Below are 27,558 nucleotides of genomic sequence, written 5' to 3'. Positions count from 1 at the left end.
GCCGGGAGCCTCTCCCCCGGCCAGGGGACGCAGCGGGCAGTCGTAGCCGAGGCTTCTCCTCGCCGCCACCGCCGCGGAGATGGGCAGCGTCCCCCTTGAGGCCCCATGGGCCACGGAGTCTCTCTTCCCGGCCGCCCCCGAGCCCCGCGGCCCCGTCAAGCGGGACTACCACCACCGGTGAGGGCGGGGGGGGGAAGGCGCCGGGCGGTGGGCGAAGGCAGAAGCCGGAAGGGCACCGGGCGCGCTCCCTCCTTCGCCGGCCGCCGCACCCCGCGACCCCCGGCACCTTCTGCGCTGCGACGGTGTTGTCGAGCGAAAGCGCCTCTGCCTCGTAGGCCGGGGAGCAGCCCCCTGCCGCAGAAGCGGGGGTCCCGCGGGTCTGCCCAGCGCTGCCGTCTCGGGAGGCCGCGGCGTTGGACGGGCAGCGCGGCGAGGCTCGGCCCGGAGGCCGTCGAAGCGGACGAGCGCAGCTGGGAGAGGCCACGGAGGGAGCGGGCGGGGGCGACGGCTTTGCCAGCGAGCCCCTCCATTCGCCTCCGAAGCAGGCGGCGCCCGGCTGGGGTCCTGGAGGGGCTCGCTGGGAAAGCCGCTCGGGACCGCCTTTTCTCAGGAGTCTCCCCCGGCTAAGCCCTGAAGGCCGACCGATCTCCTGGCCCCCGTGTGGTGGGGGGGTGGGCGTCCCGGATCTGCCGAGGAAAAAGTCCTTGTTGAGAAGACGCCGCCGTTGAGGAAGGAAGGAGACGCCTCTGCGGGACTGCCCAGCCTGCCCTAACCCTAACCCCCCCAGCAAAGTCGCCTCGAAGCGGAAGGGTGCCGAGGCAGTCACCACTTATTCATTTGGCCCCACTTAGCCAATTCTTAATTAAAATGCGTGGAATGCCACGCCCTTCCTTATTCAGCAATGAATAAGGTTGTGAGTTCATTATGGGATGTAGGTGCTCCATCCCTGGAGATGTTTTCAGAAGAGAACCATTGTTGGAAATGGTAGAGGGTCTCTTGCTTGTGCAGGGGTTGGACTAGAAGTCCTCCAAGGTCCCTTCCAACCCTATTATCCTGTTTTGTGAATAAGCATTGGAATAAGGTCTGTTTCTATTACATACTTCTCCTTGGAAAAATGTCAGAATCCAGTGTGGTTGTAAGATTGTAAGAACATACATATAGGATTTTATGAATGGGATATAAATGGATTTTGACATTGGCTCTATATGTACTGATAGGCAGATTCTGATCTCATTTTTGTCTCCTGTTGAAAGGGCCAGAAATGGAGGGGATTTCACTTAACCCATTATCGCTGTTAGTTCGTGCCCTGGGCCAGTTACTATTGCTACTCTTGTGGAACTTCCTTAAGGGAGAGGAACCAGTTTGGATGGTTTGCCTCCTGTTGTTTGGGGATTCTCCTGGATTTCTGATGAGGAAATTCTGTTCAGGTAGTAAGCCAGGTGCCTTTTTCTGGGTCTGACTGGGAATGGCACCTTGGTTTACTGAGGGAAATGAAATGCCAGAAACAACACGTGGAGCAGCTTTGGAAGACGTCTCCAAGTGAATCTGGCTGAGCATGTATACATGTCCATGTTTGGGTCTACACCATGTCAATGTGTGTGTGTGTGAATTATCCTGTTGTTAGCTGCGAAGTCATGTCCGACCCATCGCAACCCTATGGACAATGTTCCTCCAGGCCTTCCTGTCCTCTACCATCTTCTGGAGTCTATTTAATCTCACGCCTACTGCTTCAGTGACTCCATCCAGCCACCTCATTCTCTGTCGTCCCCTTCTTTTATTGCCCTCAATCTTTCCCAGCATTAGGCTCTTCTCCAGTGAATCCTTCCTTCTCATTAGGTGGCCAAAGTATTTGAGTTTTAGCTTCACGATCTGGCCTTCTAAAGAGCAGTCAGGGTTGATCTCCTCTAGGACTGACCGGTTTGATCGCCTTGCAGTCCAAGGGACTCTCAGGAGTCTTCTCCAGCACCAGACTTCAAAGGCCTCAATTCTTTGGCGCTCAACCTTTTTTATGGTCCAACTTTCACTGCCATACATTGCAGTTGGGAAGACCATAGCCTTGACTATATGCACTTTTGTTGACAGGGTGATGTTTCTGCTTTTTAGTGTGCTGTCTAGATTTGCCAGAAGTAAGCATCTTTTAATTTCTTGGCTACAGTCCCCATCTGCAGGATTACTATCTTGGAGCCCAGGAAAATAAAATCTGTCACTACCTCCATTTCTTCCCCATCTATTTGCCAGGGAATTGAGAGGGCCGGATGCCATGATCTTGATTTTCTTAATGTTAAGTTTCAACCCAAGTTTTGCACTCTCCTTCACCCGCAACAAGAGGCTCTTTAGTTCTGTTTCACTTTCTGCCATTAGAGTGGTATCATCTGCATATCTTAGGTTGTTGATATTTCTTCCAGCAATCTTAATTCCAACTTTTGATTCACCTAGCCCTGCCTTTCACATGATGTGCTCTGCATATATGTTAAACAGGCAGGGTGATAGTATACAGCCTTGCCAGACTTCTTTCCCAATTTTGAACCAATCAGTGGTTCCGTGTCCAGTTCTCACTGTTGCTTCTTGGCCCACATATAGGTTTCTCAAGAGACAAATAAGATGGTCTGGTACACCCATCTCTTTAAGAACTTACTGCAGTTTGTTATGATCCACACAATCAAAGGCTTTAGCATAGTCAATGAAGCAGAAGTAGATGTTTTTCTGGAACTCTCTAGCTTTCTCCATGATCCAGCGTATGTTGGCTATTTGATCTCTAGTTCCTCTGCCTCTTCGAAATCCTGCCTGTACTTCTGGTAGTTCTCGATCCACATACTGCTTGTAGGATTTTAAGCATAACTTTACTAGCATGTGAAATGAGTACAATGGTGCCATGGTTTGAACATTCTTTGGCACTGCCTTTCTTTGGAATTGGAATGTAAACTGATCTTTTCCAATCCTGTGGCCACTGTTGAGTTTTCCAAATTTGCTGGCAAATTGAGTGTAGCACTTTTACTGCATCGTCTTTTAAAATTTTGAATAGCTCAGCTGGAATACTGTGACCTCCACTAGCTTTGTTGTTGCTCAGCTTTTCTAAGGCCCACTTCACTTCACATTCTAGGATGTCTGGCTCGAGGTCAGTGACCACCTCGTTGTGATTATCAGGACATTAAGCTCTTATAGTTCTTCTTCTGTGTGATTTTGCCACCTCTTCTTAATCTCCTGCCTCTGTTAGGTCCCTGCCATTTTGGTCCATTATCCTGCCCATTTTTGCATTAAATGTTCCCTTCATCTCTCCAATTTTCTTGAAAAGATCTCTGGTCCTCCCTATTCTATTGTTTTCTTCTATTTCTTTGCACTGTTCATTCAAGAAGGCATTCTTATCACCTCTAGCTATTCTCTGGAATTCTGCATTCAATTGGGCGTATCTTTCTTTTTCTCCCTTGCCTTTCGCTTCCCTCCTTTCCTCAGCTATTTGCAAAGCTTCCTCAGACAGCCATTTTGCTTTCTTGCATTTCTTTTTCTTTGGGATGGTTTTGGTTGCTACCTGTTGTACAATGTTGCGAACCTCTGTCCATAGTTCTTCAGGTACTCCGTCTATCAGATCTAGTTCCTTAAATCTATTTGTCACCTCTACTATTGAACAGGGATATAATTTAATTCATACCTGAGTGGCTTAGTGCTTTCCCCTACTTTCTTCAGCTTAAGCCTAAACTTTGCAATGAGAAGCTCATGGTCTGAGCCACAGTCAGCTCCTGGTCTTGTTTTTACTGACTGTATAGAGCTTCTCCATCTTTGGCTGCAGAGCATATAGTCAATCTGATTTATGTGTTGACTGTCTGGTGATGTCCATGTGTAGAGCCGTCTCTTGGGTTGTTGGAAAAGAGTGTTTGCTATGACCATCGTATTCTCTTGAGAAAATTCTATCAGCCTGTGCCCTGCTTCATTTTGTACTCCAAGGCCAAACTTGCCTGTTATTCCGCTTATCTTTTGCCTTCCTACTTTAGCATTCCAAACCCCCATGATGATAAGGACATCATTTTTTGGTGTTAGTTCTATAAGATGCTGTAGGGCTTCATAGAACCGGTCAATTTCATCCTCTTCAGCACCAGTGGTTGGGGCAAAAACCTGGACTACTGTGATATTGAATGGTTTGCCTTGGATTCGAACTGAGATCATTCTGTCATTTTGAGGATTGTATCCCAGTATTGCTTTTCCTACTTTTTTATTGACTATGAAGGCTACTCCATTTCTTCTGAGGGATTCTTGCCCGCAGTAGTATACCTGATGGTCATCTGAATTAAATTCACCCATTCCTGTCCATTTTAGTTCGCTGATACCTAAGATGTCGATGTTCAGTCTTGTCATCTCTTTTTTGACCACATCCAGCTTTCCTTGATTCATGCATCTTACATTCCAGGTTCCTATGGAGAAAAATCTTTACAGCATCGGACTTTCCTTTCACCACCAGACACATCCACAGCTGAGTGTCCTTTCGGCTTTGGGCCAGTCGCTTCATTCTTCAATCTTTCTGGCGCTACTACTCTTCCCCAGTAGCATATTGGACGCCTTCCGACCTGAAGGGCTCATCTTCCAGCATCATATCGTTTTGCCTTTTGGTACTGTTCATATGGTTTTCATGGCAAAGATACTGGAGTGGGTTGCCATTTCCTTCTCCAGTGGATCATGTGTTGTCAGAACTCTCTGCTATGACCTTTCCGCCTTGGGTGGCCCTGCACGGCATAGCTCATAGCTTCATTGAATTATGCAAGCCCCTTCATCATGACAAAGTAGTAATCCATGAAGGGGGAATTATCCCTACCTCTCCCTTATTTTATTGGATGACTGCCATCTAGCAGTCTTACGAATGAATTAGCTTTATAATTTCCTACATGGTTGCTGTGACAGTTTGTGCAAAATTTTGCAAATAGAGTTGCTTAAAATCACTGTAGGGTGGACTTTTCCACATGGACCATCCTTATTGGTGACTGAAACATTTCCTCCTCCTCCTCCTCCTCCTCCTCCTCCTCTTCCTCCTCCTCTTCCTCCAGGGAGTCCCTTGGGATGAGCTTTCTGAGGGAGCAAAGGGGCTTCCTTAGAAAGGGAGCAAAGTGGTTCCCTTCTGCTACCTGCTGGCTGGACCCCTGCATTTCCTTAGCTTATACTGGAAACGGGTCAGGATTTTGCATCTGGGAAATTGTGAATGCCTCATTGTGGGAAGGGGAACTTTTGGCAGCCTTAAAAGAATTGTGACGCAACCCCTCATGAAGAGAGCATTGATAGACCCCCTAATTTGTTTTCAAACTTCTCTTTTTAGGGCACATTGTTAAGATGGTGGTGGGCCAGTTTCATAGCAACCTATCTGGACTCCTTTCAGATAAAACTGAGGCCTGTTTTGGAATGAAGATAGCGTTGTTTCCTCTCTTGGGTGACCTGCATTGTGACATGGATGGGGAAAATAGCCCTCTCCTGGTTTTATTAGATCTATTGACAACTTTGGTATTATTGATCATCTTTGGACTGTCTGTGAGGGTTGGAGTCATAGGTGTTATTTTACAATGGAGGAATCAATTTGAACTGCTCATTCCATATTGGGCAGTTCCACTGAGTGTTGGTGGGGGAGGCCCGTTACTTCTGAGTTGCCACAGAGGAGAGAGGTCATCCAATGGTTCTTGGTACTGCATCATCAATGTGCTAGTAATACTCAATTGTACATCATCAATGGGCTATTAAGGGAGATGTTTTTGACATCGTTTAGCAGTTCCTAGAGATTGTCAGGGTCTGGATGGAATTGGACTGCAGTTGATTCCTGGATATATCAGGTTCCTGTACTACACTTCAAGAAGTAGGTTCACAATTTGGGTGTTTCTGATTAATGTTTTTTGTTGGCTCAGCAGATGGAAGTTACAGCCAACAAAGGCTATGCCCATTTTGGCAGGTGTGCCAGTTGCAACCTTACCTGAGGAAGAAGGACCCGACTGCAGTAATGTCCTTATAACCAGCAAGTTCAAGTACTGTAATGTGCAGACTACAGTTCTTGGGGGTTGTTCTTAAAGAGTATTTGAGAACCATGATTGGTCCAAAATGCAGCAGGCCACATCTTTACAGACTCCTGTGTACACAGGTGCAAGAACACCATGGGAATGGGCTAAAACAAGGGCATACAAGGTCAAGAATAAACAGAGGGTCTGAGACATTTTCCATGACTTATATGGCAGGATTCTGCTTCTGGCTGTTGGGCGTTGCTCCCTCTGTTATTGAACTCTTAACACACTGAGTAGCCATGTGGAAAAAAAATGAGAAAATGAAGATAGTGGCGAGGAATGAGACAATGGAATATCCTACAACTGTATCTGAACATACTTTTAGCTGAGGAAACAGTTCAATGCAATTACAGGTTCCACTAGGAAATGTAGGAACAATTGACTCTGAAAGCATTGATAACATGGATGCTATATCTAGCCATGGTTTGTTTGCTCATCCTGAAAGTCCACTCTGGCTCTTCTCTCCTGCCCCACCTACCAGCATAGCCACTCCACACCCCCCCCACAATCTGCATTGTTTTCTTTGTAGATCAGGCCTTGACCTAGGAGGGAAGGCTGTAGAGTGCCAGGAGGGGCGGGGTGGTGGTGGTAATAGCAACCTGGGTGAGCAAAGAAAGGACTGACAGGCAGTTTGCAACTATTGACACATTACATGAAGCAACGTCCTGTTAAAGAGGATTGCAGACAATGATGAAATGCTCTGACACAGAGGCTGAAGTCCAGGACCTTCCCGTTCTCTTCAGCAGGTGAACAGACTTTGCTGGAAGAGGTCAGGCATCCACCAGTAGAGAAAGCTGTTGGTGCTCCAATGGCAGCTGGCAACGGTCCTTCAAGCAGTTGGACATTTTCCATCAGAAAACCTCTTTGGGGAGCCAGACAGGCTCTGCAACCCCTGGTGGTTGAACAGGCTCAGTGAGCAGATGGAATCCAAAGTGACCCTTGGAAGGGTGGAAAAGGGCTCCAAGAAATGTTCGTACAGGGTGGTACTGATGAATGATTGGCTGCACAGGAATCCGGAGCAAGCTTAGGGGCTGCTGAGGCCATGCCATAGACAGCAGCCAATTCCTAAGGGGTAGCTTGACCAGAGAAAGTTCATTCAAGGCAGATTCTGTCCTCTGCCATGCCGGTGCAGTTAGTAGAGCTCTCTAGCTGGCAATCTGAAACCCTAATGCAACACAAAGACTGGAACACAGGCTCTTTGAAGGAAACACCCAGACTTGAGAGAAAAGCAGCCGCTGGGTTGTGTAAGAAAGACCATGACACCCACTTCTGAAAGCTTCCACACAAGTCTCTGGTGGCCTCCAAAGAAATTCCCACTAGTGGCTTGGGCAGTTCTCTTGGGAGTTTGTTTGGGTTCTTTTCTAGGCTGCTTCATGTGGCTTCTGCCTTTGGAACTGCTGCTGATGGCCAGAAGACTAGGCCTGGGTCAATATGTTTTGCAAAACTCTGGCTACATCTTCTCTCTCTCTCTCTCTCTCTCTCTCTCTCTCTCTCTCTCTCTCTCTCTCTCTCTCTCTCTCTCTCTCTCTCTCTCTTAAAAAAGAGAGACACAGAAGACCTAGAGGAAGTTTAAGGGGTTTTGGCAAATATACATGAAATCTCAGGTCTGACAAGAGGAAGGTTGGCATTAAACCATTTCTGAGTGTTCCCAATGGAATATTTGTGTTGCCCATTTCAGTTGAAAGGTTCAGCTGGACTTTTTCTAAGTTTGCTTGATTTTTCCAAGCCGAGTATCAGGCAAATGTAGGTGCTCATTGTAAAGAGTGTGAGACTTTGATTATAGCTAGACCAGTTCACAGCATCTCATCTCTTGCTATCCTGTCTCCTTCCCAGGATCTTTGTGAACCGGAGCTTGGCACTGGAGAAGATAAAATGCTTTGGTTTTGATATGGACTACACCCTTGCAAGTAAGAGGCCTGGAATGCTGAATTGCTGGAGTGCATGTGGTTGCGGAGGGATGGGGTGATAACCAGCTGCAGGTTTCCTTGCATTTGGGGCACTTTTTTGCTGAGATGTTGCCCAACATCTTGTGGTCTGTTATTAAATTGCATGCATGTCTCCTGATTCGACCCATCAGGGCCAATATGTTCTTGGGATGAGAAGAGAAGGTCTGTACTGAAGCTAACTCAAGAGTACTCAGTCTTTGGGAACTAGCAGGGGGGGAGGGAGAGTTGCCCATTCACAAAATAAGTGACATGGAGGACATCTATCAGTCTGAAATATTACCTGCCCCCCTCCAGCAAGTGGGTCCCTTTTGTCTTTTGCCTCCCACCCCCATCCAGAATCACCACTCTCCTCTCAGTCAGTCATGGCTGCCTTAGCCTACAACTGATGATGATGGCATTTTGTTAATTACTTTTAGTGAGAATAAAATGTATTTGTGTGATAATAAAAATCCTTACAGGAAACCCATACAGATGGATACAGGATTCTAGCTAGTTACAGGATAGAAAATCAGGGTAAGAAAACTCAGCCCACCAGCCATGATGGCTAAATTGGAGTTTTTAATTCAGGAAATTGCTGGGACCTTTGGCAGCTCTGGTGGGCTGCTTTGATCTCATTCCAACTGAGCATTACCAGGTTGCTTGTGTTATTCTGCATTCATGACCAGTTCACCATTTCACAAATAGATTTCAATATTTGTGCTGTTTTGAACCCCACTTTTCAATTTTTGAGATGACCATGAGAGCAAGCACAAAGCTCAGTTAGAAACTGTTGGTCTTTTACATTTTCTACTTTTCCTTTGGGCTTTGTGATAAAAAGATGAACCAGGAATGGTAGGGGACTCTGCTCTTTTCTGCTGCAGTGTACAAATCTCCAGACTATGAAGAACTGACCTTTGAGCTGTTGCTGGAGCGACTGGTGTCTATTGGATACCCTCACGAAATTCTGGGCTATAAGTACGATCCTGCCTTCCCTACCAGGTAACAAAATACCCAGTTATTTAATCCTTCCAGTTGCTGTTGGAGACTTTGATGCTGGACATGAATTGTGGGAGGGAGGAAACCCAGTAATCTTTTCTTTTCATTCTTCAGGGGGCTGATCTTTGATGCCCAATATGGGAACTTGCTAAAGGTGGATTCCCATGGCAATCTGTTGGTGTGTGCACATGGCTTCCATTTCCTCAAGGGGTAGGATTCTCATCCCTCCTTTGTTGCTATGGGGTTCATCTTCTGGTTCTCTCCTGAGACAACTGTAGTACAAAATGACAGAAAATATTATAGAATAGAAATAGAAATTTAGAAATAGATATAGAAATAGAATAGAAGATAGAATAACCTTGAGAGCCTTGGTGGAGCAGTGGGCTAATGCCTCCTTAAGTAACACCAGCTGCCTGCAATCAGTGCAGGTTCGAGTCCCACCAGGCTCAAGGTTGACTCAGCCTCCCATCCTTCCGAGGTAGGTAAAATGAGGACCCAGATTGTTGGGGGCAATTAAGCTGACTTTGTAATAATGCCGCTTGGGGGGGGTGTATGAAAGCCCTAATAAGCAGGCATATACATAGAATGAAGGCTACTGCTAACCTTGTAAGCCGCCCTGAGTCTTCGGAGAAGGGCGGGATATAAATGGAATTAAAAATAAAAAAATAAAAAAAAATAACAGAGTTGAAAGGGAACTTGGAGGTCTGCTCAGGCAGGAAACCCTATACCAGGGGTAGGCAACCTTGGCTCTTTTATGACTCGTGGACTTCAACTCCCAGAATTCCTCTGCTTTATACCATTTCAGACAAATGGTTATCCAATCTCTTCTTAAAAACTTCTAGTGTTGGAGCATTCACAGCTTCTAGAAGCAAGTTGTTCCACTGGTTAATTGTTCTGTCAGGAAATTTCCTCTTAGTTCTAGGTTGCTTCAATCCTTGATTAGTTTCCATCCATTGCTTTTTGTCTTGCCTTCAGTTGCTTTGGAGAACAGGTTGACACCCTCTCGTTTGTGGCAACCCCTGAGATATTGGACCACTGCTATGGTGTCACCCCTAATTCTTCTTTTCATTAAACATACTCAATTCCAGCAACCGTTCTTTATATCCTTTAGCCTGCAGTCCCCTGATCATTTTTGTTGCTCCATTTGCATTGCCCCCTTCTTTTCCTGAAGGAAATCCTTGAAGGAGAGCTATTCCAAGGCCTCGTTGAAATTCCAGAAGATTTTGAGTCTCTCCTGCCTCTTTCCATTTCTGACTGCCAGAAACCCAGCCTGGAGCTCAAGAGCAAAGGCCCTGGGTCCCTACTAATGAGCAAAGATGCAGCCTGGATTTGGGGCAGTCACCCCTACAAGAGAGCAGGTCTCATGGGGAACCGAAAAGAGGTTTTCTGGATGGTTGGGAGTTCATTTCATACTTTCAACAAGACCGGTAGCTTGGGACAAAAGTCTTAGTAATGTTTGCCTTCAGTACAACTACATCTCTATCTCAGTGCTGATTTTTTCTGTTTTTAGGAGTGAAATCTGGAATTATTACCCAAACAAATTCATTCAGAGAGACGACATGAAACGTTTTCATAGTCTGAATACTTTGTTTAATTTAACAGATATTTACAAAGGGAGAGTTGGGAAGAGGGGTCAACCTCAGGCCAGGGCACTGCTTGTCCCAAAGGAGGGTTTAATCTGGCTGTTCCTGGGTTGGGAGGAATTCTGGGCACAGCCACCTGTTAATTTCTGTGGAAGTGGAGTGCAAATAAAGCACCAAGTTTCCACTGTTTCCTATAGCCGGTAAGTATAAAATGTAGCTTTTTCTCCCTAAATTCAGCTCTCCAAGCATTCAAAGATTGCTTCAAGTTGGATGCTTTGTTCTAAACGTAAAACAAATTGCAAAATTTGACAAACTTTCTTCAGAGTGGCAACTGTTTTGGACCACAGCTAGAATGTTGAAAGGAAGAATAAAGGGAAAGAACTTGGAAGCAAGTGCAGATTGTACTCCTTGCTCCAACACACCCCTTGAACCCTGGATTGCTACTCTATCACCAAGAGCCTTGGTGGAGCAGTGGGCTAATGCCTCCTTAAGTAACACCAGCTGCCTGCAATTAGTGCAGGTTCGCATCCCACCAGGCTCAAGGTTGACTCAGCCTTCCATCCTTCCAAGGTAGGTAAAATGAGGACCCAGATTGTTGGGGGCAATAAGCTGACTTTGTAATAATGCCACTTGGGGGGGGTCCGAAAGCCCTAATAAGCAGGCATATACATAGAATGAAGGCTACTGCTAAGGTTGTAAGCCGCCCTGAGTCTTTGGAGAAGGGCGGGATATAAATGGAATTAAAATAAAATAAATAAAATATCTTGGGGCTTCCTCTAGTGATGTTCCTGAAATTGGGGACAAGGTTTTCTGCATAGGATTGACAAGGAAGTGAGGGGTAACTGCTGAAAAATTTATTAGAGCAATAGTACTATTCCTTGTGTAGGGCAGTGGTCCCCAACCTTTCTGGTTTTAAGGACTGTGGGGAGGAGGGGGCAAGAAAATGGTTCTGTGTGAGCAGCAGGTGCATGCACTTGTAGCTCCATTTGTGTGGATCTTCACATACAGAAACAAACAAATGCCCTCCACTCACACAGATGGAGCTGCATGTGTGTACTTGCCTGCTGCTTGCCCAGCCCTGTTGCAAACCATCCACAGCACAGTACTGAGCCACAACCTGGCGGTTGGGGACTCCTGGTCTACACATTTTCTTTCTAAAGCATTTTGTATATACAGTGGTACCTAGGTACTCATCGTTAGTTGGTTCTGGGAGGTGCAATGAGTACCAGAAATGATAAGTACTAAACAATTTTTTCTCATAAGGAATAATGTAGTCACAAGACAACCGAAACTGACAAGTTGTAGCTTGTTGTGATTCAGGGTCAGCCTGTGGGTTCGGCAGTTGGGTCGGACGATTCAGAGGAGGAGGAGGGGGGTGTTGGAGAGCTTGCTGAGGATAGTATTGAGGCTCCACAGAGCCCTCAGCCAGGCCCCTCCCATCTGGTTACGACGCAGACCCAGCTGTGTGAGCCTGACAGTGTGGATGAAGATGACCTGCCCTGTTTAAGGACGCCCGACGCAGGAGGCAGTCAAGCAGGAGTAAACAGAGGAAGGCAATGGGGCACCTTGGAAGGAGGCAGAGAGAAGCCACGCCCTGAACTGTTTAAAAGGGGAATGTGTGGGAGGGCTGGTTTGCTGAAGGCAACCGTTTGAATAGCTCCTGTTTCATGGTTCGTGTCTTGTTTTGCTCTGTTTGCTTTTGTGTCCATAAATTTGGCAGGCTTAGTTCCAGCCTCTTGCCTGGAGGGGTTGTCCCTGCCTTATCTGCAGGGCCGGTAGTAGGCTGGTACAGAACATAGCTTGGGCATTGGGTACTAAACAAACAATGAACATTGTGACAAAATTTTTGCACCAATGCGTTGAGTTCCAAATTTGATGAGTTTCAAAGCAGTTGAGCAGTTGAGCCACTGTACTACTGTATTTTAAACCATTTTCCTGTGACTTAACTTTGGCTAAGTTTATATAACTTAATTAGCTGAGCCAGTTTAAGATCCAGCAGCTGCATTTGCACAATACACGAACCTTGTTTTAACATTGGTTAGGTTTTTTTTTGTGATTTAGCATGTGGCACAAATCCAGACCTTGAGGTCCATGAGGAAATGGATTCCTTTGATGAGCAAGTGAAGATGTTTGGCAAGTGCAATCTTTGTACTCATGGTGTGGTGCAAACAATTTCCCAAGCATGGCACCTTGCAGGCTAAAGTTGACTACTTCTGGTTTAAGTTGAGCTGCCAGAGCCAGATGGATTTTCCAGGCAGTGCCAGCCCGAAGTGGGCCTCCCCCATGGCCTAGAGGGGGCTTCCGCTCACCCTTTTCTCCCTCCCCACAGAAACCTACCTCTTGGCCTGTCTCGTGGACTTCTTCAACAACTGCTCCAGATACATGAAGTAAGCCTTGTGGCTGAAGCCCTTGGGTGGTCTAACCTGGCCTCATCTGGGTGGAGGGTGCGGCCCGGGGTTTTAGAGCCTTCTGGGATGCCAACCCCAGTGTGACAAGGGGCAGAGGCTGGGAACTCTGTTCCAGTTTGCAAGTTTGCTTTTGTTCCTGGGCTCTCCCTGCTGTGTGGAATCATGGCTGATCTCACCTTGGACTTGTTCCTCTTTCACTCTCAGTTATGAGACTGGCTACAGGCAGGGCAACCTCTTCATGTCCTTCCGCAGTATGTTCCAGGATGTCCGAGAGGCCATGGATCATGTTCACCTTTCAGTAAGCAGAAGAGTGGGGAGGAGGAGGAGGAGGCATGGATGCGGCAAAGCGCTTTGGATAGACCAAGATATTTCCTTGCATTATTTATTGTAGTGAGCCAAATGTAAGAGCCTGCTTGGTCTAGTGGTTGAGATGTTGGATCAGGAGTGGGGAATGATGTGAGCTGGGTGATTTTGAGCCAGCCCCTCTCACTAGGAAGAAAAAGGCCATGCAAATCACTTTAAAGAATGATGCCGAAAAAGTGCAGTGTTCCAGGAGTCAAGAGAGACTCAAAGCCACTAAAAACCAAACCAAAATTCACCACCTAGTCATGTCTTAACATTTGCAGTTCCAAGGCAGCTTAAAAATAACTTCAAAATACATTGATAAAGTCATATTAACTATTGGTAGTAAAATCTTGGATATGAGGGAAGAGTTAGAACTTTGGGCCTGCCTTGATCTACTGGATCACTTTCAAGCTGCCATGGGCATTCAAGAGACCCACAATTGCTTGGCCTGGGTAGTGACATTGAGCTCATGTGGCCTCCTCATCTATTGCTCTCCTAGGGCTGCCTCAAGGAGAAAATGCTGAAGGACCTGGAGAAGTATGTGGTAAAAGATGTAAGTGAGCTTACATCTTGGCTTGGAGAGAGAGTTGTTGCAGAAGAGGCCCCTTTTCAGCCCCTGAAATCCTATCTTGATAAGCCTTCTCTTGAAGACACTCGGAATGCTGCTGCAGGCAGGCTCTGAACTGCCAGGCTCTGAACTGCAGCTTGTTTCCATTTTCTTTCGTACAGCCCCATATTCCTCTTCTGCTGAGTCGCATGAAGGATGCAGGGAAAATGTTTCTTGCCACCAACAGTGACTACAACTATACAGATGTAAGTCGGGCCTTCCAAGAGTAGGTGAGGTGGGACCTGCTGTCCTCCATGCTTACCTCAAGAAATGGTGGTAGTGCCAAACTGACCATTTGGCTGGCTGACCCTGCAACTGCTCATGGACCCAGATAGTTTGGAGGGAGGAGGTCAGTGGCAGGGAGATGCATGGAAGAGACCCTGATGGCTTTGCATCCTGCTTTATCAACCTGGGTTGATTTTTCACTGCAGAAGAGAGTAGCACTGGGCTTATCTCTTTCCAGGCAATCATGACATACTTACTTGACTTCAGTGAAGAAAACATGGTAAGTCAATCGGTGAGTTGGTGAGATGTTTCAGGCCCAGGTGGCCATTAGCAGCATCTGGGTGGGTCAAGTCATGTGGATTGCAGCAAGGTAGTTGGGCTGGGGTTATAGGCCTTCCTGTCAGACAGTAAGGAATGTTGGGGCTGCCCTTCCTTTCATGTCTCCTGTATTTGTCTCCATGGGAAACAATCCCATGTACTTTAGTGATGTAAATTGTCAGACAGCTTGCAGTGTAAGGTAGCACTTATTAAAGTCCATATAACCTCCCTGTAACTGAGGAGGGAGAGAAAGACATGTATGCAGTCATTGTGAGCTGTGACTAATAGGAAACCTTCAGGACTTTCCAGTATGCCAAGTAGCCTAATTTGTTCCTTTTCCAACAGCAGGATAAATCCCAGCATCGACCATGGCGCTCTTACTTTGATCTGATTGTTGTCGACACTTGCAAGCCCCTCTTTTTTGCTGAGGGAACTGTTTTGCTGCAAGTCAACACAGTACGTGTTGGTCAGGGCCAAAAGCAGGGAGGATAGCAGAGAAGAGTGGGGCAGGATCCAGGAGGAACTTCATGAAAACAGGGAAGGGTTCATTGTCATCTTGCCCAAATGGGCCAAGATCAGGGGAGATCCATAAGAGGTGATTGTGTACAATAGTGAGACTTATTCAGCTAATGATCATAATGGATCAATGGGCAACAAAATCTCACCAACACTTAGCAAGATTTGTTCTGCTTCTGCTTACTCCCAGATTACATATAGGTGTTCCTGATTATAGGACCTTATGGCATCTACCTGCATAGTGTGTGAAGCTCTTTTCTAGCCTTGGTTTTTGCTTATCTGGCTGATTGTACTCCTTTCATTTTGGATCTGACCCAAAAAGGCTTTGGGTGCTGCAGAGTGAGCCCCACATGACTCTCCACAGATATTGGTCAGACTAATACATGTTTGAGGAAGTGCATCCTGTTGCAACATAGCAAGAAGCAATTTCAGCTGTTGGATGCAGAGCATCAGTCCATTCCCTCTTTCTCCTTGAAAAGCGTGTTCCTATGCCACCTTTTGGCCATGGATTACAGGGGGGAAAGCACACCTTTGTTTTGGATATTCTGCAATCTTCTTCCCGTGGGTTGCATTGCTCAGCTAATCTTGAAGCTCCAAGTTTATAAGAAGGTAGAAATTCTTAAAACTGACTACACAACGGGTTCCCTTCTTTGTGCCACTCAGTGTAAAATGAAAGTCAGACAAATCCAAACTGGTTTTGCATGTATCACCAAATCATAAACTTTCTAATAATACTGAGGAATTATGACATTAGATGATTAGAAATTATAGTAGATAATATAAAAATGAAATTTAGATTGAAAGTTAGAGTTTTAATATAAATTGATATGTATACCTGTTGTAAAAGAAAGTTGAGAGTCATTTCTTTGTATTTCTCTTATTTTTGCACTTTGACTTTGCTTATCTTTTTCTGCCTCATCTTTTTTCTGTCATGTATTAGTTCTTGTTAGTTTTTACCTCTTTATTTTAAAATCTAATAAAGTTATTTTAAAAAATACCAAGGAGTTGGGTGATTAGCCAGATATTACTTAAGGCTCAGAAAGTTTAAAGAGGCTGTAACTTGCTTTGAAGCTTAGTGATCTTTACCAGAAGAAAGGCAGAAGCAGAACCATACAGGTTCAGGGTTTTAATGCCATGAGCTGGTCCAAATATTAAGACCAGGGGCTCAGTGCAGGGTGACAATCTATCTTAGAGTGACAAAGAGATACTCTGGAATTGGAGAGTTGGAGATGCTGGTTATTTTGCTCAGCCCTCCTAGACTGGTATTTGCTTGGGATGTTCCCTCTGCCAAAATCTAGTCCTCATTACTTGAATATTGCTTGCTCAGGCTAATTGGTCTATTTGGGGTCCTTGGTGCTCTTGGAACTTGGTTGTTTTCTTGCAGATGTTTCATTACGCAAACTAGGTAACATTATTAGTGCTAGTTTGTCTCTTGAAGCTGCCACAGGTTCCTGGTTGACGTTGGTAGTTCTTCAGGCTGATAGTTCAGAGGATCCAGATGAGACCATTATATCTGTAGATTCACACTTCAGAGACCTCATACAGATCATGGTGGCACTCAGGCAGTTCATTGAGAGCCTGCCCATCCATGCTGACTGCTCCTACCAATAGAGTGTATGGTAGTATGCAGGCTGAAGCCAAGAAAGCAAACTAACACACTAAAAGCATCCTTATGGGGACAGAATTGAATTTTTGAAAGGAAAGGTGACCTTTTGAAGAATTAGAATGGTAGACACAACAGGTGAGCAAACTTTCCTTCACTGCACACATTGAGTTAGGATGCCTATAAACAAATAGATGTGGATTAGTTTAAAATCAGTCAGCTCCTCTCTTTGGCTGTGGAACGTTGCTTTGACAGACCCAAAACTTGTGCTACCATTGTGGATAACATGCCTGCTTCACAGGAAGTGGCTTTTAAGAACCAGTTCTCACCCAAAGCATTATTAAGCCTTTTATTTATGGAGCCTTTTGTTGATGAAGCGGTAACTGTTACAGATCTGGTTGTTGGGCAGTGAGTTGCTCCCAGCTTCCAAAAATTCAGAAGTCCAAGCAGCTGAAGATTAAGTGGAATCCAAACATGTAGAGAATAACAGAATAACAGAGTTGGAAGGGACCTTGTGAGGGCTCTATTGGCATCTTCTAGCTTACTCTCTGATGATACTTGATAAGCTTTGATAAGCCTTGATGATACTTGATAAGCCTTGATAATTTATTTCAGGGGTTGATTGTAGCCAGTTTATTTATCATCTTATGCCTCATATCACCTATGCCTCATATCACCTACTGTGTTCTGTAATGGAAGGGGTTACAATAATGTTTCAGCTTCAGGTATGGGCTGCACATCCCATTGTTCTTTAGAATAATAATAATAATAGAAGAATAGAATAGAGTTGGAAGGGATCTTGGAGGTCATCTAGTCCAGCCCCCTGGTCAAGCAGGAGAACCTATACTATCTCAGACAAGTGACTAGCCTTTTCTTAAAAATCTCCAGTGAGATTTCTCTGGGCAAGCTATTCCACTGATTGATTGTCCTCGCTTTCAGGAAGTTTCTCCTTAATTCCAGGTTGCTTCTCTCTTTGATCAATTTCCAACCATTGTTTCTTGTCCTGCCCTCTGGTGCTTTGGACCCCCCTCTTCTTAGTGGCAGCCCCTCAAGTACTGGAACACTGCTATCATATCTCCCCTATGTCTTCTTTTCTTTAGACTAGCCAGACCCAAGTCCTGCAGCGGTTCTTCGTATGTTTTGGTCTCCAGGCCTTTGATCATATTAGTTGCTCTTCCCTGAATTTTTTTTCAAACTCTCAACATCTTTTTTGTGGTATGGTGACCAAAATTGGCTGCAGTATTCCTGCTGTGATCTTTTGTTGTTGTTAGCTGCGAAGTCATGTCCGACCCATCGCGACCCTATGGACAACATTCCTCCAGGCCTTCCTGTCCTCTACCATCTTCTGGAGTCCATTTAAGCTCACGCCTACTGCTTCAGTGACTCCATCCAGCCACCTCATTTTCTGTCGTCCCCTTCTTCTATTGCCCTCGATCTTTCCCAGCATTAGGCTTTTCTCCAGTGAGTCCTTCCTTCTCATTAGGTGGCCAAAGTTTTAGCTTCAGGATCTAGCCTTCTAAAGAACAGTCAGGATTGATCTCCTCTAGGACTGACCGGTTTGATCGCCTTGCAGTCCAAGGGTCTTCTCCAGCACCATAGTTCAAAGGCCTCAATTCTTTGGCGCTCAGCCTTTCTTATGGTCCAACTTTCACTGCCATACATTTTATAAAGCGGCAATAATACTTCATGTGATCTTGATTCTATGCCTCTGTTTATACAACCCAGGACTGTATTAGCTTTTTTGGCTGCTGCTGCACATGACTGGCTCATGGTCAAGACCTTCTGTACTACACCAAGGTCCCTGTCACAGTTGTTGTTTTTGAGCCAGGTCTCGCCCAGTCTGTATTTGTGCCTTTGATTCTTCCTGCCTAAATGTAACACTTTGCTTTTCTCCACAATGAAACTCATTTTGTTGGACAGGGCCCATTGTTCAAGTTTGTCAAGATCTTTTTGGATCCTGAGTTTGTCTTCTGGGGTGTTTGGTGTCATCTGTTAGTTTGATGAGTTCCCCTTCAATTCCCTCATCTAAGTCATTTATGAAGATATTGAAGAGTACTGGGCCTAAGACAGAACCTTGTGGTATTCCACTGCTTACTTCTCTCCATGTGGATGTAGTGCTATTGAGGACTACTCACTGAGTATGGTTTGCCAGCTAGCTACAGATCCATCTGGTGGCCATGTTGTCTACTCCACCTTTTTCTAGCTTGCCTAGGAGTAGGTTGTGCTCTACCTTATCAAATGCCTTACTGGTCTAGGTATACTATGTTCACAGTATTTCGCTGGTCTATTAGTTTAGTCACTTTATCGAAGAATGAAATAACATTGGTTTGGCATGATCTCTTTTTAATAAACCCATGCTGGCTACTAGTTACAACTTTGCTTCTAGTCATTTGCAGATCTGTTTTTTTATTATCTTTTCCAGGATCTTCCCAGGTATTGATGTTAGACTGATTGGTCTGTAGTTTCCTGGGTCTTCTCCAGTCTGGGATGTAATAATTTGTTGGTCTAGTCAGTGGCTATATATATAAATAGACTCTTCCTCAGAACCCAACTTGACTTTGCTTCTTCAAGAAGACAGGACGTAGGTTATCTTGGAGTAAAGCAGATACTTGTATGGACAGTCATTTGCTCTTATTTTGCTTGTTCCCCCACTGTGAGAATTGCTTACTGTGGAAAAAACAGACTACAAAGGTCAGGTTGCAGAGGGAAAAATGGGAACAGATGAACAAGGATGATAACTAGAAGGAGCTGGAGGGAAGGAGATCCTGCTGGGTGTTGAGCTTCCCAGCCTGTTCATAAACCTGTGGGTTGGAGGGGTTGTCTGTGCACAGTGCTGCATGTGTTTGGTTACTCTAAGTATACCCCCATCTTTGTGTGCAGGATACAGGAAAGCTGCGAATTGGGACCTACAGAGGACCACATCAGCACTGTGCTGTCTACTCTGGAGGTAAAGTTGCCTGGGTATCCCTTTGGGCCTGCCACCTTTCTGATAACCGTTCCCCTTGCGTACCTCGGAAAATGCTTCTCATTGCAGGTGGATAAATAAGACGTCTTTTGCCTCCCCATGGCAAGGTGGGGTAAAAAACACAATTCTTCAGTCTCCATGGGCTTGGAGGACTGGCAGCAAAGTAGCTGTTCTTGCCGTTTATCACCTGTGAGAACTGGCAACCAGACCAGTTTCCATTCCTTCTGCTGTTGGGTGGGCAGACGTGGCAACAATGGCTTTCGGGCACAACCATTGCCAAAAGGTGACTGGGTGGCCAATAGAAGAGGGCCCTTGGAACGAATGATTGCTCTACGTAGGTCTGTGCTGACAGAAGAGGAAAAGCCCCTCCTTTGAAGTGAAACAAGCAAGCGCCAGAGATGGTCTGGAGGGTGGTGGACAAGGCCATGTGTTCCTATTGTCAACAAATGATTACGGTCAGGGGTGTCTTCTCCCAGGGCAAGCAGGGCACATAAATAAGCTGTGGGACTTATGAAATTGTGGATGTGGAGGAAGGGCAGTTGCACTGGTGCTCTGACAACATCTCAAAGGCTTTCAGCACATCTACCATTCGCTCTTCTAATCATTCTGACTGCTGGAGAGGGTATGCCAGTAATTCTGGAACTTTGGGATGTGTTGTGCTCCTGGGAAATTGTCCTCAAGGCTTCGGCTGCCTCGTAAGACTTTATTCTGTCCCTTCTGCTACTAAATATCTATCTGAAGATAGAAGGTAGTGGAGTGCTGGAGTGAATTGCCCCCAATATGCCAATATTAGTACATTGCTTGAAGGTGAAAATTGAAAATTAATCCACACAATACAGTATGGAATTGTTATTTTCTGCACAAAATCTGGGTTGGGAACCTGAAAAGGATAAACAGAGCCATCCAACCTTTTTGCATACAATATACTGTAAATGTCAAGTTTCTGACATATGGGCTTTTCAAGTGACTCTGAGGCATTGTTCCCCTTCATGGATTACTGCCTTGTCGTGGCGAAGGGGCTTGCGTAATTCAATGAAGCTATGAGTTATGCCGTGCAGGGCCACCCAAGACAGACAGGTCATAGCAGAGAGTTCTGACAAAACGTGATCCACTGGAGAAGGAAATGGCAACCCACTCCAGTATCTTTGCCATGAAAACCCTATGGACAGTACCAAAAGGCAAAACGATATGACGCTGGAAGATGAGCCCCTCAGGTCGGAAGGCGTCCAATATGCTACTGGGGAAGAGCAGAGGGCTAGTACTAGTAGCGCCAGAAAGAATGAAGCGACTGGGCCAAAGCCGAAAGGACGCTCAGCTGTGGATATGTCTGGTGGTGAAAGGAAAGTCCGATGCTATAAAGATTTTTTCTCCATAGGAACCTGGAATGTAAGATCCATGAATCAAGGCAAGCTGGACGTGGTCAAACAAGAGATGACAAGACTGAACATCGACATCTTAGGTATCAGCGAACTAAAATGGACAGGAATGGGTGAATTTAATTCAGATGACCATCAGGTATACTACTGCGGGCAAGAATCCCTCAGAAGAAATGGAGTAGCCTTCATAGTCAATAAAAGAGTAGGAAAAGCAATACTGGGATACAATCCTCAAAATGACAGAATGATCTCAGTTCGAATCCAAGGCAAACCATTCAATATCACAGTAGTCCAAGTCTATGCCCCAACCACCGGTGCTGAAGAGGATGAAATTGACCAGTTCTATGAAGCCCTACAGCACCTTATAGAACTAACACCAAAAAATGATGTCCTTATCATCATGGGGGATTGGAATGCTAAAGTAGGAAGCCAAAAGATAACCGGAATAACAGGCAAGTTTGGCCTTGGAGTACAAAATGAAGCAGGGCACAGGCTGATAGAATTTTGTCAAGGGAATACGATGGTCATAGCAAACACTCTTTTCCAACAACCCAAGAGACGGCTCTACACATGGACATCACCAGACGGTCAACACAGAAATCAGATTGACTATATGCTCTGCAGCCAAAGATGGAGAAGCTCTATACAGTCAGTAAAAACAAGACCAGGAGCTGACTGTGGCTCAGACCATGAGCTTCTTGTTGCAAAGTTTAGGCTTAAACTGAAGAAAGTAGGGAAAAGCACCAGGCCAGTCAGGTATGAATTAAATCATATCCCCGTTGAATATACAGTAGAGGTGACAAATAGATTTAAGGAATTAGATCTGATAGACAGGGTGCCTGAAGAACTATGGACAGAGGTTCGCAACATTGTACAAGAGGTGGCAACCAAAACCATCCCAAAGAAAAAGAAATGCAAGAAAGCAAAATGCCTGTCTGAGGAAGCTTTGCAAATAGCTGAGGAAAGGAGGGAAGCAAAAGGCAAGGGAGAAAAAGAAAGATACGCCCAATTGAATGCAGAATTCCAGAGAATAGCTAGAAGAGATAAGAATGCCTTCTTAAATGAACAGTGCAAAGAAATAGAAGAAAACAATAGAATAGGGAGGACCAGAGATCTTTTCAAGAAAATTGGAGAGATGAAAGGAATGTTTCATGCAAAAATGGGCATGATAAAGGACCAAAATGGCAGGGACCTAACAGAGGCAGAAGAGATTAAGAAGAGATGGCAAAATTACACAGAAGAACTATACAAGAATGAGCTTAACGTCCCTGACAATCACAATGAGGTGGTCACTGACCTCGAGCCAGACATCCTAGAAGTGAAGTGGGCCTTAGAAAAGCTGAGCAACAACAAAGCTACTGGAGGTGACAGTATTCCAGCTGAGCTATTCAAAATCTTAAAAGACGATGCAGTAAAAGTGCTACACTCAATTTGCCAGCAAATTTGGAAAACTCAACAGTGGCCACAGGATTGGAAAAGATCAGTTTACATTCCAATTCCAAAGAAAGGCAGTGCCAAAGAATGTTCAAACCATGGCACCATTGCACTCATTTCTCATGCTAGTAAAGTTATGCTTAAAATCCTACAAGCTAGACTCCAGCAGTATGTGGATCGAGAACTACCAGAAGTACAGGCAGGATTTCGAAGAGGCAGAGGAACTAGAGTTCAAATAGCCAACATACGCTGGATCATGGAGAAAGCTAGAGAGTTCCAGAAAAACATCTACTTCTGCTTCATTGACTATGCTAAAGCCTTTGATTGTGTGGATCATAACAAACTGTGGCAAGTTCTTAAAGAGATGGGAGTACCAGAACATCTTATTTGTCTCTTGAGAAACCTATATGCGGGCCAAGAAGCAACAGTGAGAACTGGACACGGAACCACTGATTGGTTCCAAATTGGGAAAGGTGTCCGGCAAGGCTGTATACTGTCGCCTTGCCTATTTAACTTATATGCAGAGCACATCATGAGAAAGGCAGGGCTAGAGGAGTCAAAAGTTGGAATTAAGATTGCTGGAAGAAATATCAACAACCTAAGATATGCAGATGATACCACTCTAATGGCAGAAAGTGAAGAGGAACTGAAGAGTCTCTTATTGCGAGTGAAGAAGGAGAGTGCAAAAGTTGGGTTGAAACTAAACATTAAGAAAACCAAGATCATGGCATCCGGCCCTCTCAATTCCTGGCAAATAGATGGGGGTAGTGACAGATTTTATTTTCCTGGGCTCCAAGATCACTGCAGATGGGGACTGTAGCCAAGAAATTAAAAGACGCTTGCTCCTCGGGAGGAAAGCCATGGCAAATCTAGACAGCACACTAAAAAGCAGACACATCACCCTGTCAACAAAAGTGCGTATAGTCAAGGCTATGGTCTTCCCAGTTGCAATGTATGGCAGTGAAAGTTGGACCATAAGAAAGGCTGAGCGCAAAAGAATCGAGGCCTTTGAACTCTGGTGCTGGAGAAGACTCCTGCGAGTCCCTTGGACTGCAAGGCGATCAAACCGGTCAGTCCTAGAGGAGATCAACCCTGACTGCTCTTTAGAAGACCAGATCCTGAAGCTAAAACTCAAATACTTTGGCCACCTAATGAGGAGGAAGGACTCACTGGAGAAGGGCCTAATGCTGGGAAAGATTGGGGGCAAGAGAAGAAGGGGACGACAGAGAATGAGGTGGCTGGATGGAGTCACTGAAGGAGTAGGCATGAGCTTAAATGGACTCCAGAAGATGGTAGAGGACAGGAAAGCCTGGAGGAACATTGTCCATAGGGTCGCGATGGGTCGGACACGACTTCGCAACTAACAACGAGGCATTGTTTACCTTAAAAGTCCTTTATTAGCCTAATACACCGGCAAATGCTTGCTCGAAGGAAGCTGGAATCCTGAAATCTCTGCCCCTTGCACAATATATTAAAACACAATTCTCCACCTTTCTAATTTTGTCATTAATCATATTCTCCAATTAATTTAAAGAATCAGCTTCCCTTCTGTTAGAAGAACCGCCAAAGTCTTATCTTCTTTAGAGAGACAAATGGCCATCCCACCAATTTTAAACTAAAACAATACACAAGTTTAACATATGGAATAGCTACTTCTTCGTCTCATGTCAAGCAATAACATTCGATCTTAGCAGCGTTGACATTAAAATTATCAATCACATTCCTCCCCCCAATCTTGGGAGGCTTAAGGAGTAAAATATGGATATCAAACTTCAGAAATGCATCACAAACATTTTGCTCCTCATTTCTGCCTGCCTTCAAAGGAAAAAAAAATCACACCCCTGATAATTGGTGATATGATATTTGGCTGCCCAGATCATGGGTTGCTAACTAGTGACCCCTGATTGAGCTCCTACACTCTTTTTTGACCCCTTAGAGCTTACTCTAACCACAACTAAGAATTCAAGGTGTTTACTACTTTGAGGTAGGAACCTAAGAACAGTAGAACAAACTCTATCACTGGCCAAAGAATTCAGCCCCTGCCCCACAGCTGCAGAATCCCATCTTCCCCAAATTTGCATCATGTGCAGAACCATCATTAAACATGCCTTCTCCTTCCCTAGCAGCTGCAAACATGGGCCTGGAGCTGTCTGTGGCCACTAAATGATGTTGACCTAGATCTTCAGCTACTGGTGGGGCAACCCTGACACTTACTGGCTCATCTCATAGTCATCATGAACCTCCCCCAATTATTAAAATGTGCAGATGAGGCTGTTTGATGGACTCTTGAGGAGAGCCATTTTGGTGATACATAGAGGATATCTTTTCCTCTCATTTAATTCCCACAGGGAAAACGGGTGTGCTCATTTCCACTTTCAAAAAGTGTGGCTAATAGTTAAATTCCCCCATAATTAATATATGTGAGAATGAAACATGTTTCCCGTTTCTAGGCTCCTCAGACATGATATGTGACCTCTTGGGCATGAAGGGCAAGGAGATTCTTTACATTGGTGATCATATCTTTGGAGATATTCTCAAATCTAAGAAGAAGCAAGGATGGCGCACATTCCTGGTGGTCCCAGAAGTGGCTAAGGAGCTGCAAGTGTGGACTGAGAAGAGTGGTGAGGTTTCATCTGCCTGTGGGGATAGAGATGCCCCAGGTGAGGGCCTCTTGCTGGAACTTAGAAGGAGCACCACCTGTGGTTCAGTCACCTTCCATCCCATGGTCTGATCTCTCCCTGGCTAGAAGCTGCACCCATTTCAGAGGTCTTTCAAAGAGCCATGTTGCCCTCAGTCCCTGGGACCTGCTCTGTCTGGTTTTTCCATCCTTTTTGGACAATCAGCTAAATCAAGTGCTGCCATTTTCTCTTTACAGAACTCTTTGAGGAGTTGCGGAGTCTGGATGTGCTTTTGGCTGAACTGTACCAGTGAGTAAGACCTTTTTGATCCATTAGCATTTTGCCTGGATTGTAAGGGATGTTTTTCACAGCCACATTGATATGGCCAGTCATAAACTCGGCTGCCCTACCCAGCTTGGCCCGAACCTCTTCAGAAGTGAGGCGAGCAGTTGGTGCTGTCCTTACAGTTTCAATACAGAATCATTTAAGGGAAGTGATTGGTGGATTGTCCTGGCTGTTTTCGCTCCACTCAAAATCACCTGCTGCCTGGCAAAACAGTCATTCTGCTTAATATGTGGGTGGATCTAGAGAACAGAACAGAATAGAATAGCAGAGTGGGAAGTGATGTTGGAGGCCTTCTAATCCAACCTCCTGCACAAGCAAGAGACTCTATAGAAATCTGGACAAATGGCTGTCCAATCTCTTCTTTAAAAACCTCCAATAAGGAAGCACCCACAACTTTTGGTGGCAAGCTGTTCCACTGGTTAATTGTTCACATTGTTAGGAAAATTCTTCTTAGTTGTAGATTGCTTCCCTCCTTGATTAGTTTCTATCCATTGTTTCTTGTTCTACCTTCTGGTGCTTTGGAAAATAGTTTGGCTCCCTTGTCTTTATAGGAGCCCCTTAAATATTGGAACGCTGCTATCATGTCACCCCTGTTCCTTCTTTGCACTAGACTAGACATACTCAGTTCCTGCAACTCAGTGTGAGCAAGGGAAGGCTTCTGGCTCAGACTTCCTTGTCTTTTCCAGGCACTTGGACAGTGGAAGCAGTGAATGCCCAGACATCGGCTCCATCAAGAAGCGGATCCAGGTCTCATCCCTCTCCCTTGTCCCTGTGTTCTTTGGGTTCTTAATCCTGCATGGCAGGTCTTGTATCCAGGCTTAGTTCATTCCTTGCTCTTCATGGAGCACTGGTGGTACCCCTGCCTTCCAGAGAAAGAACTACAGAAAATTCCCAAAGAAAGGTGGAACAAAGTACAGGGCAGCCTCAAGAGGGAACTGGCTGCAGGGAGAGCAGTTGGTGGGGAATTCGGCGGGAGGGGAGCAGCCTCTCCCAGGAAAGAGGGAGGCCTGGGCAGCACCCTGCGAATGCCCCCCCCACTGATGGCAGCTCCTGTGGTATCTGGGAGTCTGGAGAGAATTTCTTTCACCTCTGCTTTCTTGGCATGGAAATCTACAATTAAAGGACAGGAAAGGCCTGACAGCCCAACTTTCAGTGGGTGTTTGCTTATGTTGTTCTGGTGATCCACCAATGTTATAGAAGTCATAGAATAACAGAATTGGAAGAGACCTCGGAGGTCTTCTAGTCCAATCCCCTGCACAAGCAGGAACCCTATACTATTCAGATAAATGGCTGTCCAGTCTGGTTATAATTTTCTAAAAAAAATCCAACTCTGTAAAAATCAGGCTGATGGCTGCTAGAGCGCAACTTTTCTCTTGCAGAAAGTCACCCATGAGATGGACATGTGTTATGGGAAGATGGGAAGTCTCTTCCACTGTGGCTCCCATGAGACCCTCTTTGCCAATCAGCTGATGCGCTATGCAGACCTCTATGCTGCTTCCTTCGTGAACTTCCTCTATTATCCTTTCAGCTACCTTTTCCGGGCACCAGCGGCTCTGGTATGTGGGCAAAATCAAGAGGTGGGGAAAGGAAATGGGGTGCAGGGGTTCTGTGAACTGACCTAGAGGACGGCCTTTTTTCCAGCAGCTCCCTGCTGCTTCTCGTGGAAGGGGCTTTGGCTGCTTCCGTTGGCACCTGAATAGGAATCCTCTTCACTCTCTATTTCATTTCGATCTGTTCCCTATCAGTTGCCCCATGAATCAACCGTGGAGCATATTAAAATGGAGACCACCGAGATGGACTCTCTTTCAGGGCAATTTATGCACCAGCTCAGGCAGCAGGTGAGTAGACTTAGGCCAGAGTCATTTGGTCTTTCTTCCCTGCTTCTTCTGTTGGCAGCTTGGCAGCTCCCGTTTTGCCTTTCCCTCAGTTCTTGAAGATGACTTTATCGACTTTATAGAAAAGGCCCTGTGCCTCTGTGCTACTCCTGCCCTTGCCAGGAACAGGAGGTGAGAAGGAGCAGGTCCAAGCTCTTAGCCAGGGAGATGCCACTGACCTAGTCAGGGTTCCATATTGGCGCTCAGGAAGACCACGTGTAGAGCAAAGCTGGCATAAGAGATACTTTTGGGGTAAAAATAAAACAAAAATGGCATCATGTACTGAAATCTGGTCTTTCTCAGCCATTCAGCTATGGGAAATTTAAGCGATTAACAGTCGAGGATACTGCAAAAATAGACTTAACTGCTGTGCAACAAAAGTCAGAGCAGTCTCTCA

At 45.4% G+C, this 27,558-nt stretch overlaps 1 protein-coding gene across 1 annotated transcript; it reads left to right on the top strand.

The window, feature by feature from the left end:
• On the top strand, positions 1 to 27,389 carry LOC310643668 (cytosolic purine 5'-nucleotidase-like). Its single transcript, XM_083368157.1, has 17 exons — positions 1 to 177; positions 7,857 to 7,930; positions 8,830 to 8,947; positions 9,059 to 9,154; positions 10,455 to 10,546; positions 12,857 to 12,914; positions 13,140 to 13,233; positions 13,780 to 13,833; positions 14,010 to 14,093; positions 14,351 to 14,392; positions 14,776 to 14,886; positions 19,430 to 19,496; positions 24,775 to 24,945; positions 25,200 to 25,251; positions 25,974 to 26,034; positions 26,667 to 26,843; positions 27,033 to 27,389. The coding sequence occupies exons 1-17, from the start codon at positions 80 to 82 to the stop codon at positions 27,219 to 27,221; spliced, it is 1,638 nt and encodes a 545-aa protein (XP_083224283.1). The 5' UTR covers positions 1 to 79; the 3' UTR covers positions 27,222 to 27,389.
• Positions 27,390 to 27,558: the final 169 nt, after the last annotated feature.

Source organism: Vipera ursinii (assembly GCF_947247035.1).
Source record: "Vipera ursinii genome assembly, chromosome: 8".
Lineage (NCBI taxonomy): Eukaryota > Metazoa > Chordata > Lepidosauria > Squamata > Viperidae > Vipera > Vipera ursinii.
The sequence above is the reverse complement of the archived record's forward strand: the minus strand, read 5'-3'. Positions and strand labels throughout refer to the sequence as shown.